Source organism: Ovis canadensis, chromosome 12, assembly GCF_042477335.2.
Source record: "Ovis canadensis isolate MfBH-ARS-UI-01 breed Bighorn chromosome 12, ARS-UI_OviCan_v2, whole genome shotgun sequence".
NCBI lineage: Eukaryota > Metazoa > Chordata > Mammalia > Artiodactyla > Bovidae > Ovis > Ovis canadensis.
In genome coordinates this window covers 91,139,512-91,151,710 of record NC_091256.1, presented here as the reverse complement: position 1 = coordinate 91,151,710, position 12,199 = coordinate 91,139,512, and the positions used below count along the sequence as shown (strand labels likewise).

Sequence of the window (12,199 nt, the reverse complement as noted above, 5' to 3'; positions counted from 1 at the left end):
TCTGCAGCCCCCGGGCTCTCAGAGCCATGCCCATCACAGCCCTGCCTGTCCACACCCCCTGTGGGCCACAGTGCCCCCACGGCGCCCCACTCCCACCTCGCAGGGCGTTCTTAGAGCAGGCAGCCCTTTTCCATCAGCTATAGCCAAGCACGGTTTCATTAATTCAGTTTAGCCTGTTTCCAGAGAAAGTCCCCTCATGCCGTTCCCAGAGCCAAACACCGTCCCCGGCAAGTCTCCCCGGTGACTTACAGGGGCCCCGGTGCTCTGGCCTCGCAGGAGTGACCCCTCACCCTGACAGGACCGCCTGCGGGCTGGGCTCTCGGATGACGGGAGGAGAGAAGGGCCTCCCTGGCTAGCAGCCTGCTGCAGAGCGCAGGCGGAATCCGGAGCAGGAGGGAAGGGCTGGGCCCCCTCCTCACTGCACGGCAGTGCAGAAGCGAAGCAGAAGAGCCAGGTCTAACCATGGGTGAGGCCTCCCTGCGGGCCCAGAGGTTAAGGATTTGCCTGCAGCGCAGGAGACATGGGTTCAATCCCTGGGTCAGGAAGATCCCCTGGAGAGGGAAATGGCAACCCACTCTGGTATTCTTGCCTGGAAAATCCCATGGACAGAGGAGCCTGGAGCAACAGTCCATGGGGTCACAAAGCGTCGGACGTGACTGAGTGGCTAAACCACCACCACTGTGAGAGAGCGTCCAGGACCGAGCAGACGGCCGGGTTCTAACTGGATGAGGCGGCTCTCAGGCCAGGCCGCTGCAGGCCTGTTGGAGCCTCTGTTTCTCATCCTTAAAGCGGGAGCAGTGTTCGCACCCCACAGACCGGGGAGACCGCAGATGCGCCCAGGGTCCTGCTCAGAGGGGAACACGCAGGCGGGAACACGCAGGCGTGTAGCCAGGAGCCCTGGAGGCCAGCCTGGGTGGTGGCAGTGCAGAGCCTCCTGGGCGGGTGGACGGCCGGCGCTGGCCCAGCAGATGCGTCCCCAGGGCGTCTGCCATCTGCCCATGAGGGTCCTGCCTTCCTCGAGGTGTAACTTTCCACCAGGTTGAGGTCTTGGAAAACCACAGGCATCGGGATGGTAGGGGAAGCTGGGCAGGGTCCCCTTCCTGAGGGTCCACGGAGCCAAGAAGGGGCAGGACCCGGGCCACGGCCACAGGGGCTTTACTGGCCCCTCGGTCAGTAGCTGTACTGTGACCGCCAACCCTGGCCAGAGCCCTCCGGCTTCCCCTGCGCTTCCTTTAGGCATCCCCGAGCTCCTCTGCAGAGTGGGAAAGGTGGTGAGGGGTGGACCACCAGGCTGTGGGCACTGCCCGGCCCCCGGCCTCCTGGGAACGACTCCCATCTGCAGCAGGAGCGAGGCTCCACGAAGGATGGCAGCCCTGAGCCAGAGGCGGGGACTGGTGTGACCCGGCCGCCCGCCTGGCCTGGCCCGGACCTGAGGGTGCGCTCACCTGGCTCCTTCACCTTGTCCAGTCCAATTCCAGAAACCAGATTCTTGTTCCTAAGACAAAGTCTTTCAGGAATTCCCTCGAGGTCTCATGATTAGGACTCAGCTCTCACTGCCAGGGACCTGGGTTCAATCCCTAGTCAGGAAACTAAGATTCCCACAAGCCACTTGGCCAGGAAAAAAAACAAAAAACAAAAACCTCTTCCAGTGATGAATTATCACTTCAAAACAGGATTTCGCCTTAATAATCTATAAAATGGTTTACATCGTTTGTTTATCACTTCAGTATCCTTAAAGAGTTCATGGCTCCTGAGATGTCTGCCCCCTAGGACACTCCAGGCCCTGGTTTAAGAGACAGTGGGAGAGTGAACAGTGGAGATAACCCAGCGTGTCTCGGAGTCTCTTTAACGGGATTTGGCTTTCTGACCCTGTTTTCTTGGACGAGCAGAATTGCAGAGCCTAGACTTAGAGCTGAGGGGCCACGAGCGTGACCTGGCCCGGCCGCTAGCTCCGCAGGGACGCACCCCTTCTCACGCACGGCTTTCTGCTGCAGGCTCCTCAGCCACTGCTCCCCCCACCTCCTGCGCCTATAAAGCCCCCCGACGGTCCCCCAAACCAGCTCCTGGTGGGGAAAGTCCAGCGTCTGGGCTCGGGCCCAGCGAGGCTGGCTTTGAACTTGGCCCTGTCACACCCTGGCCAGCGTCCTCACCTCATCTGCACAGCAGCGCCGGAGGGCCCCTGGCCCCCATGGCTGCAAGGACATGGAGTCAGCGGGCGCGGGCCTGGAGGACGAGAACTGGCGTGTGGTCCCAGCCGCCCGGCGAGGGCATGGAGCCACAACCGCCGAGAGCAGGGCTGTCCTGTCCACGCCCCCCGGCGTGTGCCCAGCCCTGGGCTCATGTGGGCACCGCGCCCCTGACGTGACTCTGATCTGGGGGCTTGTCCATCGGGACCGTGGTTCTCCTCCTGCGATCCATCCGCCGATGCTGGTTTTGCCGTGGGGCTCTCAGCCAGTAGGGTGGCGTGGTTCCCTCAGGCTGCACACGTTGAGGCCAGCATTCCTCCCCTCGCCCTGCCCTTCCTGAGTGCTCCTCCCAGCTGCCCGGGCCTGGCCCACGCCCTGCAGCACGTCCAGCTCGCTGCTCTGTCCCGCTCCGTGTGTGGCGTCTCCAGCTGGACGCGGAGTCCTGGCCAGCGTACAGAGCCCCCAGAGTTAGGGCAGCCTCCTCAGACTCTGCCCAGCTGCCCACGATACGGATGCTCCCTGAGTCCGAGCAGGAGCAGGTCTTGGGCGTGGAGGACCACAGGCGGAGGAGCCACGGACGAAGAGGGTTTCCCCGGGGCGACCGGGGTGCCCTGTGCCCAGCAGACGTCTCCGGGGTGGGCGTCTGGGGAAAGGCGGGCTTGACCCACACCGAGAGCAGGTCTGAGCCCCTGTCCGCTCTCCTCAGATGATCTGGACCCGGAAGAGCTCCAGCTGGACGCGGAGGAGCCCAGGCCCCAGCCCGCTGTCCAGTGCAGCCCTGCTCCAGGTGAGAGGGCGCCTCGGGTGGGGAGGGCAGGCACTGTGGAAGGGCCGCTTCAGAAAGTGAGGTCCCACTGCTCAAAAGCCAGTACTCGAGGGGCAAGGCTGGGGGAAAGGAAAGTTTATTTCCGAGGCTGGCAACCAGGGTGGTTGGGCGACGGCAGACTCGTGTCCAAAGGCTGAGCTCCCCCGGACATCGACCTGCGGGCGAGAGCTTCTATAGGCGGAGGGAGGGGTCTGCCTGAAGCAGCGCCGTCAGCTCTGACGGTCATCTTGAAACTGGCCGTCAGGGGTCTGACCGGCATCTCTGTCATTGTTTTAAGTGCCGTTAATCTTCAGCTCCTTGGTTGGTTGGTTCCCGCTTCCGTGAGGCCAGTCCTCAGAGTCGTGGCGGCTCCTTATGCCGTGGCTACCGTCCTGGTGTGAGCGTTGCACCTGGTGGGGCTTTCGGCATCTGAGCGCGCAGGGTTAGGTGCGGCTCAGCGTGGTCCACAGCCCTTGAGAAGGAAGGCCTCGTGGGTCCCACCGCCAGGAGGAGAGGCTTCTCAGCGGAGCCCTGTGCTCAGGGAGGGCTGAGGGGCCGCTGGCCCGTCTGAACGCTGCGCCCCCTCCCCGCTCCCTCCCAGCAGCGCGCGGGATGGAGCGCCCTGGGCCCCGGAATTCCAGGTGTCCCCGCGGGCCCCTTCCAGCAGCAGCGGCCGTTCCTGACGGCTGACGCCGCCGGCTTCAGTCTCCCCTAAACATCCGGGAACAGAGCGCCCCGCTGGTGCGGCGCGGGCCGCCTGGGGGCGAGCAAGCAGGAGGCGGCGGCGTCCCGACCCGGCCCGCAGCCGCGCCCCGCGCCCGCCGGCGCCCCCCAGTGCCCGCCGCGCGCCCCCCAGTGCCCGCCGCGCGCCCCCCAGTGCCCGCCGCGCGCCCCCCAGTGCCCGCCGCGCGCCCCCCAGTGCCCGCCGCGCGCCCCCCAGTGCCCGCCGCGCGCCCCCCAGTGCCCGCGGCGGGAAGCGCACCCGGAGGGGCTGGTCCGGTTCACGCGGCCGCTCCGCCCCGAAGCCCGCAGTGGTGATGCTCGTTACGAGCGTGAAGACCGGCTCCGGCTTTCCCAGTAGCCGGTGCCGCAGGCCCGAGGAGCGTAGGTGTCTGAGGAGCATAGCGACCCGGGAGAGCGCGCACGATAATACTCCAGCAAAAAGAATAAGGAACTATATGCAGTGAAGTCCCATGAGCTGAAGATCTGTATGTATACGTATGCTTTAAACTGGTAGAAAACCAGCAAAACGCTTCTCTCATGAGCAGTGTCAGCTTCTCCATGTTCTGTGCTCCGATTTTTCTACAATTACCATCTATTATTTGATGATCAGAAAAAAGTGTTTAAGAAGTAGCGGGCACAGAAGCCTCCCGAAGCCCCAGGCCTCCTGGCAGCGCATTGAACAGGAGTCCAAGGGCAGAGCAGTGAAGAATCAAAGCGACAGGGCGGTTTGATGATGGCCCCCAGAGAGAGCGGGAAAAGGCCCGGCCTCCCTGCCCAGGGCGGGACCCGGCGGGCAGACCCGAGGGCTGCCTGTCCCTCTGTGCTTTGCCCCCAGCACCGACCGACTCCGGGGCACTGAGTGTGGCCGTGGAGCCTCCCCCCGCTGGGGTGGCACCGTCCCAAGAAGCAGAGCCGGCCACCCCTCTCCCTCTGCGGGTTGGCCCGGCCTGCCCCACAGCGGTGCTTGGCCACTCCGCCAGGCCAGCCTGTCCCGCCCTTGCTCCTGGACGCTGCTCCACGGGGAGGGCCACTCTCTGCTGCCTCAGTGTGTGCTGTGTGTGTGTGTGTGTGTGTCTCCCACGTCTGCTCCTTGGATCCTGGGCCTGTGTCCACCCCCAGCCGCAGGGGGAAGAGGCCCCCCGGGTGTCCACTCTGCCCCCGCGCACCGGAGCCCAAGCCCAGGCTGGGGACAGAGTGCAGAGCCACACGGCCCGGCCCGGCTAGCGTCTGCCTCTCTCCCGCAGGTCCCTTCCAGCCCTGCGAGCATCTCTTCGAGAGCTGGGGCATCCGCCTGGCCGTGTGGGCCGTCGTGCTGCTGGCCCTGCTCTGCAACGCGCTGGTGCTGCTGAGCCTCTCCACGGCTGGGCCCGGCCGGCTGCCCCCGGCCAAATTCGTGGTGGGGGCCCTTGCGGGCGCCAACGCCCTGACCGGCCTCTCCTGCGGCCTTCTCGCCTCCGTCGACGCACTGACCTTTGGCCGGTTCGCTGAGTTCGGCGCGCGCTGGGAGGCGGGCCCGGGCTGCCGGGTGGTGGGCTTCCTGGCCGTGCTGGGCTCCGAGGCATCCGTGCTGCTGCTGAGCCTGGGCGCGGCGCACTGCAGTGTGGCTGCGGCCTGCGTGCGGGCCCACGGGAAGGTGCCAGCCGCGGGCAGCGTGCGTGCGGGGGCTCTGGGCTGCCTGGCTCTGGCGGGGCTGCTGGCCGCCCTGCCGCTGGCCTCGGTGGGCGAGTACGGCACCTCCCCGCTCTGCCTGCCCCATGCCCCGCCCGCCGGCCGGCCGGCCGCCCTGGGCTTCGCCGTGGCGCTGGTGCTGCTACACGCTGCCTGCCTCCTGGCGGCGGCCTTGGCCTGCATCTGGCTCTCCTGCGGCCTGCCCGCCACCGGGCTGGAGGCCGCCTGGGACTGTGCAGCGGTGCGCCACGTGGCCTGGCTCACCTTCGCCGACGGGCTCCTCTACTGCCCCGTGGCCTTCCTGAGCCTGGCGTCCGCGCTGGGCCTCCTGCCGGTCGCCCCCGAGGCCGTGAAGGCCGTCCTGCTGCTGGTGCTGCCGCTGCCTGCCTGCCTCAACCCCCTGCTCTATCTGCTCTTCAGCCCCCACTCCCGGGAGGACCTGCGGCGCCTCTGGCCCTGCCTGAGGGGCCTGGGGCCCCTCGCCCTGGGCGGCGCCGGCCCGCGGGAGCCGAGCTCCTGCGACTCCACGCAGGCCCTGGTGGCCTTCCCTGACGTGGAGCTCTCCTCCGAGGCCTCCGATACCCACGGCCTCCCCTCGGGGGCCCTCGTCCCCCGCCAGCAGCCTGGGGGCCTCCAGCTGGAAGGCGGCCATGTTGCAGAGCCGGAGGGAACCCGGTTTGGGCAGCAGCCGCCCGACAGGGATGGTGGACGGGCACAGGGGGATCCGAAGGCCTCACCAGCAGGCCGGGCCCGGGCGGGTGGCGGGGGCTGGCAGTCGTCCGGCTTGGCCTCAGGCGTCTGAATGTCCTCCCCACTCCCGCCCGCCCCCTCCACGGATGATGCTGCTGCCTGTAAAATAAATCAGGACAACCCAGAGTGACCCGCGCAGACGACCCGCCCCTGACCCTGCCGGTCGCCTCCCTCCCAGGCCGCTGCCTGTGGGTTTTTGGCCGGGTCTCCCCTCAGTCCTGCTCTAGCCTCTTCTCTGTCGCATTTGAGGAGGCTGAGGACCCGACGTCTGGACGTTTCTCACTTTAGGGAAAGGAAGGGAACAGAAGACTGTACCGGGGGGGCGGGGGGCCGCCCATGTGGCCCAGGAGCAGGCGCGACGGCTGGGGGCCCAGGGAAAGGCTGGGGTGGGGGGGCAGAGGAAGGCTGGGGTTGGGGGGCAGGGAAAGGGCGGAGGGGGGGGTACTCAGAGGAAGACCGGGGCGGGGGACTCAGAGAAAGGCTGAGGGCGGGGACTCAGAGGAAGGCCGGGGTGGGGGCAGGGAAAGGCCGGGGGGGACACTCAGAGGAAGGCCGGGGTGGGGGACAGGGAAAGGCCGGGGGGGACACTCAGAGGAAGGCCGGGGTGGGGGACAGGGAAAGGCTGGGGGGGACACTCAGAGGAAGGCCGGGGTGGGGGCAGGGAAAGGCCGGGGGGTACACTCAGAGGAAGGCCGGGGTGGGGGACAGGGAAAGGCCGGGGGGGACACTCAGAGGAAGGCCGGGGTGGGGGACAGGGAAAGGCTTGGGGGGACACTCAGAGGAAGGCCGGGGTGGGGGCAGGGAAAGGCCGGGGGGGGACACTCAGAGGAGGGCCAGGGTGGGGGACAGGGAAAGGCTGGGGGGGACACTCAGAGGAAGGCCAGGGAGGGTTGCCAGGGACCGCTCCATGCTCTGCACCCCACGGGCCCTGAACGCACCCTTCACAAGACCCCTGTGAGAATCAGTTTTGGAAAATAGGACTTGGTGCCCCTTTCTCAGAGACCCGGGGAGCGGGTCCATGCGGTGAAGAGGTGGGAGAACCTGCTTTAACCCAGATCCCCAGTTCTTGACCGGTAAGCTTGGGGTTACTTGTTAGGTTTCCATCGAGCAGCTACTAGCACCTCACAGACGAGCCCCCGCCTCTCCCAGGGGCCCCCTTCTGCACCCCTGCTGATGTCACAAGAGGCCCCCCTTCCTGGGAGCTGGGGCTCAACCACGTTACCCCCCCTGCCTCTCTCGTCCTGCCCCGAGAACACTGTGGAGCAGGTTGCCCCGTGGTCCGCGGGGGGGCGGTGAACGGCTCGCGGGCACCAGAGAAAGTTCCGCCCTCGGAAGACGCAGGGTTCCCGACTCCCCTGCGGCTCCGAGCTCCTCCCCATGGTTCTCCGCCTGCCGCCTTCTACCATGAGCCCGGCTGTCCCTCTGAGTCCCCGGCCCTGCCCTCCCAGGGGTGCCCGGAGCTGCTGCTCAGCCCCAGGGACACGTGTGACGTGTTGGGTGGCAGGAAGCGTCACACAGGCCTGGGCTCCTGGGTGCCCCAGACGGGGGAGGACGTTGTGTCTGTCCCTATGCGCTCCCGGCACACTCTCCCCCACCCCAAATGCAGGCTGAGGAGTGGGAGCTGGGGCTCGGGAGGCGGGGTGGCCCGTCCTGGGCACCCCGCCGTCTGCCACGTCCCGACAGGACAGAGGGACCCCGCCGGCGCTCTCGTGATCCTGGGGCGGCCCTGGAAAGGTCCTTCGAGTATCGTGGCTGGGGGACCGGTGTCTCATCTCCCTGACAACCCCCATTGGGCCCCTGGTGAAAATCCCAGGAGGAGTCGCCATGGCCGCCAGGCGGGCGAGTGGAGGAGCAAGGCTCCACGGTGGAGCCAGCACGTTTGGCACCTTGTTCCGAGTCTAGCTGAGGAGACTGGACTCCGCCAGCTCTGAAGCAGACCTGCTGTCCCGGTGCCTTAGGGAGGCCCGGGCACAGCACAGCCCGGCAGGCCCCGCCAGCGCTCAGCTGGGGAGGCGCACCCAGGTCTCCCCACCGCCTGGGCTGAGCCGGAGCTCTGTTCGGCGCAGAGACGGGGTGACTCAGGCGGGCCTCTCAGTCCTCTAAGACGCCCCAGGACAGATGGCCTTAAGAGTCCAGGCCCCTTCCATGTGCCCACCAGCCCCCAACGCTGGAGCTGCTACGTGGGGCCTGTCCCTGAGGAGCCCTTCCTGGGGGAGAGGCAGGGCTTCAGCTGCACGCTCAGCTCCGGGGCGGCTCCATCTCCAGCTGCGCTGTTCCCCACCAGCTGGGCGTCGGCCAGGCCTCCACCTTTTGGTCGGAGGTGTTCGCCACAAACTGTCTTTATTATTCAAAAGGCTTGTAGACATTGTGTGTGTGTGTGTGTGTACACATGTGTTCTGTTGTGTCTGGATCTTTGTGACCCCATAGACTATAGCCCATCCAGAGAAGGCGATGGCACCCCACTCCAGTACTCTTACCTGGAGAATCCCATGGACGGAGGAGCCTGGTAGGCTGCAGTCCACGGGGTCGCGAAGAGTCAGACTCGACACGGGGTCGCGAAGAGTCAGGCTCGACTGAGCGACTTCACTTTCACTTTTCACTTTCATGCATTGGAGAAGGAAATGGCAACCCTCTCCAGTGTTCTTGCCTGGAGAATCCCAGGGACGGGGGAGCCTGCTGGGCTGCTGTCTGTGGGGTCGCACAGAGTCGGACACGACTAAAGCGACTTAGCAGCAGCAGCAGACTGTAGCCCGTCAGGCTCCTCTGTCCATGGGATTGTCCAGGCCAGAACACTGGACTGGATTCCGTCTCCAGGGCATCTTCCCCGCCCCGGGACTGAGCTCCGTCTCTTGTACTGGCAGGCGGCCTCTGTACCACCTGAGCCCCCAGGGAAGCCCCCGTAGGTGTTGCACGTTTACCCAGAACGAGAGGTGAGGTCACCTTTGTGCTTGGCCGGCTTTCTGGTGAGTTGGAGTGTTTCTCTTTGGTTCTCTCTGCTGTGGTCAGTGGAAGACTATGTGTTAGTCTATCATTGATCGAGCGAAAAATCAAAAGCTGAGTAATCCAGTGCACGTGAATGCATTTATTTGGATGGATGACGTCTTCCAAGACGGTGTCCGCAGAGCAGAGCAGAGCCCGTCCTGGGGGCCGTGGTGGGGGACACACTGGCCCCTGCTGGCCGGGCCTCTGCACGTCCTGCCTGGCGCTCAGTGCCCCCGAGGGCCCTGGCCGCCACAGCCGATTCTCCCTGGCAGCTCTGTCCTCACCGCAGGAAACCCCTCCTCAGGGCTGGGTGTAGGGCTGTGACTACGGAGCCTCAGTTTGGGGCTCCCCTGGGCCGACCTCCCTACCCGACCTTCGAGCCTCATGGCTTGCCCCCTCTAAGCAGGTGAGGACGAGCGAGGCTGTGAGGCCCTGATGGGTTCAGATCCGGGCTCTGCGCTGGTGCCTGCTGGGCCGAGCCCGAGCCTTGCGCTGGGAGGGGCTGTCAGGGAGCACTGCATCGGCTCCAGGGCGGGCTGGGGCAGGCGGGCACGGGCCGGGGCGGGCGGGGGCTGGCTGTGCCGGGCGGGCGGGCGTGAGCCGCTCTGAAATTGGGGGTGTGTGCCCCGGCCCCCTAAGCAGGCTCCTCCTCAACCCCGTTTGTTCCTTATTCTGGATGAGCAGTGCACGCGCGTGTCCCGACGGCACGCATCTTTCTGACAGTCCCCCTCCCTGCTCCTCTTGCCAAGGCCCCAGACCCCAGCTGGTTACTGCTGCGCTCTGCTTCTGCCTCGCTCCAGCGTCTCTTCCTGCACCAATAACATGTCTGAGCTCACAGCGCAGATCCGTAGAGGAAGCCCTCTGGTTTCTGCAGGACGGTGGCTCTCTTCCCACCGTGTGGCTGGGCCATCACTTCGCTTACCGCCCTCCCGGGCACTTGGGTTGCTTGAGGTTGTGCTCTTGCCTGCGGCGCTGCCGTGTGCGCCCTTGGATGTGGGTCCTCGCCACGCGTCATGCACCCCTGTGGTCCCTTTTCCAGGAGTGGACCTGCTGTGGGCAGCAGGCGGGATCAGACTCGCAGCCTCTCGGGTGACCACTCGGCTTGCTCGTCCCGGCAGAGCAGGGCTTTGGCGCCTCGTGTGGGGGCCGCTGTCCTCGCCCTGCCCCACCCAGTCCTGACAACCGCCCTGACCGTCTGCAGGACAGATGGCAGTGCAGAGCTCGGGCAGGACCCTGGCCCCCGCCGGCGGGTGGTTTCCCGGGCCGGGTCTCCTGGACCCGCATCCCTGCTCCCCTTCTCCCCCTCCTTCCTGGGCTGGGCGCGGGCCTGGCCTTCCTCCCCCATCTTCTGTCCTCTGCCCGGGTGCCCTCTGCTTTTGCACTCCGAGACGGGGGCCTCCGGTGACTTCTGGCGTTGCTGTTTCTAGTGAGTAGGGCGCAGGCTCTGTAGCCATGACCCAGCCCGTGGAGTGGACACGCCGGCAGACGGTGCAGGGTGTGAGGTCCACCGAGAAAAGGCCGCGTCCCCTTCAGGGGATGCATGAGGCGTCCCGTGTGGAGGCACCGGCAGGGCCACTGGTGTGTGGAGACGGGTGTGTGGGCCGCGTGGCTGCACGTGGCTTACAGAGAAGCGGTGTGTGCGGGCGAGGGGGTGAAGCCCACAGCGCTGGTGGGCAGGGGACAGGAGACAGGGCTTTCCTGGGCTCCAGGAGGAGGTACAGTCTGGCTTTTATTAATATGTCACCTGAAGACCTTGCGGCTACGAGAAGCATCCGCTGCAGACGGTCAGGGCTGGAGGCCAGGGGGTGAGGTTCCAGCCGTGACGGCAGGGCAGCTGAGACCCGCTGGGGGCCAGCGGCAGAGGGGGCTTGTGCTTTCCCATGACGACCCCAAGGCCATCTGGCTTCACACCTGGCCTGCCCCTCGTCAGCACTGTCGGCACGCGCGTCTCCCGCCGCGGGCGCTCGCCGCGGACGAGAAGCACACAGCCCCGATGGTTGCTGGCGGTCCCTCCAGGAGGGAGAGTGAGGATAGCGCGTGTGAGTGGAGCCCCCGACCCAGCCGTCCAGACGCCCGCCCGGCCCGCCCGGCGTCACCAGCCGTTCGCTTCTCACAAGTGAAGCTTCCTGGTTGATCCCCTAAGGGCATCTGGAAGCCCCAGTGTGAGGCACATGTGCCCAAGTGCAGGAGAGCATTGAGTTCCTGGGCTCGATGAGAGGATGGTAGCTGATTTTCAGAAGCGGTTTCAAGAATTCTGTAGAAGCTGGAAATAGATGAAGTGGGGACACGCAGGAAATTCACATTTCGGTTGGTGCCGTCGTGTTACTGTGCCCGTGTCCTAAGGCAGGCTGCCGTGAGCGCAGGGCGGTTCCGCGGTGGAGGAAGGGAAATGGCTCGAGGGGCCCTCTATGTGCCCCGAGCCCGGCCTGGCCCAGGACCACCAGGCTCAACACAGTGGGGTGTGGAGCCTCCCTGCCTCGGCACCTCGTTCCACTTCAGCTGACTTCTGCCCGGGTCCGCCTGCCCCGTCGTCTGCACAGGACAGTTGACGGCGGGCCCGGACCGCCTGCCCGTCGTCTGCACAGAACAGTGAACATGGGCCCCAGGGCCCTGTCCAGTCTTGGCCAGGGACTAGAGCTTGGCACCTTAGTACCTGCCCTCAAATGAAGCTGCCAGGGACACGAGGGGTTGTGAAGAGCCCTGTGAATCTGTGCGATCATCGCCTGACTGTCCCACTAATATCATATCCCCTTGGCACGTCGCAGGCGGTCGCTGTGTCTGCTGAGCTCTGTGCTGCGCCACAGTGTTCTGACCAGCCACGTGAGCCAGAGAGAAGGCTGCAAGCAACACTCAGGAGGGCGACGACCTGAATCCCACACTGCCTGAGACTTCTGAAACCTAGAGTTCTGGAAGCATGGTGGGCACCAAATTCTCTCTACATCTCCTTCAGACACGTGTCCATCCTCAGTGTCCTGCGTGATGCTGGCAGGTTGGCAAAGTAAAGGGCTCTTCCAAGTACCGTGACACTCCTTCTGAACGGCTCTCTGGCCAGTTTGCTCCCAGACACACATTCAGGATGAATGTG

At 65.7% G+C, this 12,199-nt stretch overlaps 1 protein-coding gene across 2 annotated transcripts in view; it reads left to right on the top strand.

Moving 5' to 3' along the window:
* The window catches only part of LGR6 (leucine rich repeat containing G protein-coupled receptor 6), a 68,429-nt gene extending 62,167 nt beyond the window's left edge, over positions 1-6,262 (top strand). Inside the window, exons 16-17 of one of the 2 annotated variants that reach the window (XM_069545046.1) lie at positions 2,893-2,973; positions 4,959-6,262. In XM_069545046.1, coding sequence (XP_069401147.1) covers positions 2,893-2,973; positions 4,959-6,184 — 1,307 coding nt within the window. In that variant the 3' untranslated portion in view covers positions 6,185-6,262. The remainder of the gene's footprint in view (positions 1-2,892; positions 2,974-4,958) is intronic. The other variant, XM_069545048.1, reaches the window with a different exon arrangement.
* Positions 6,263-12,199: the final 5,937 nt, after the last annotated feature.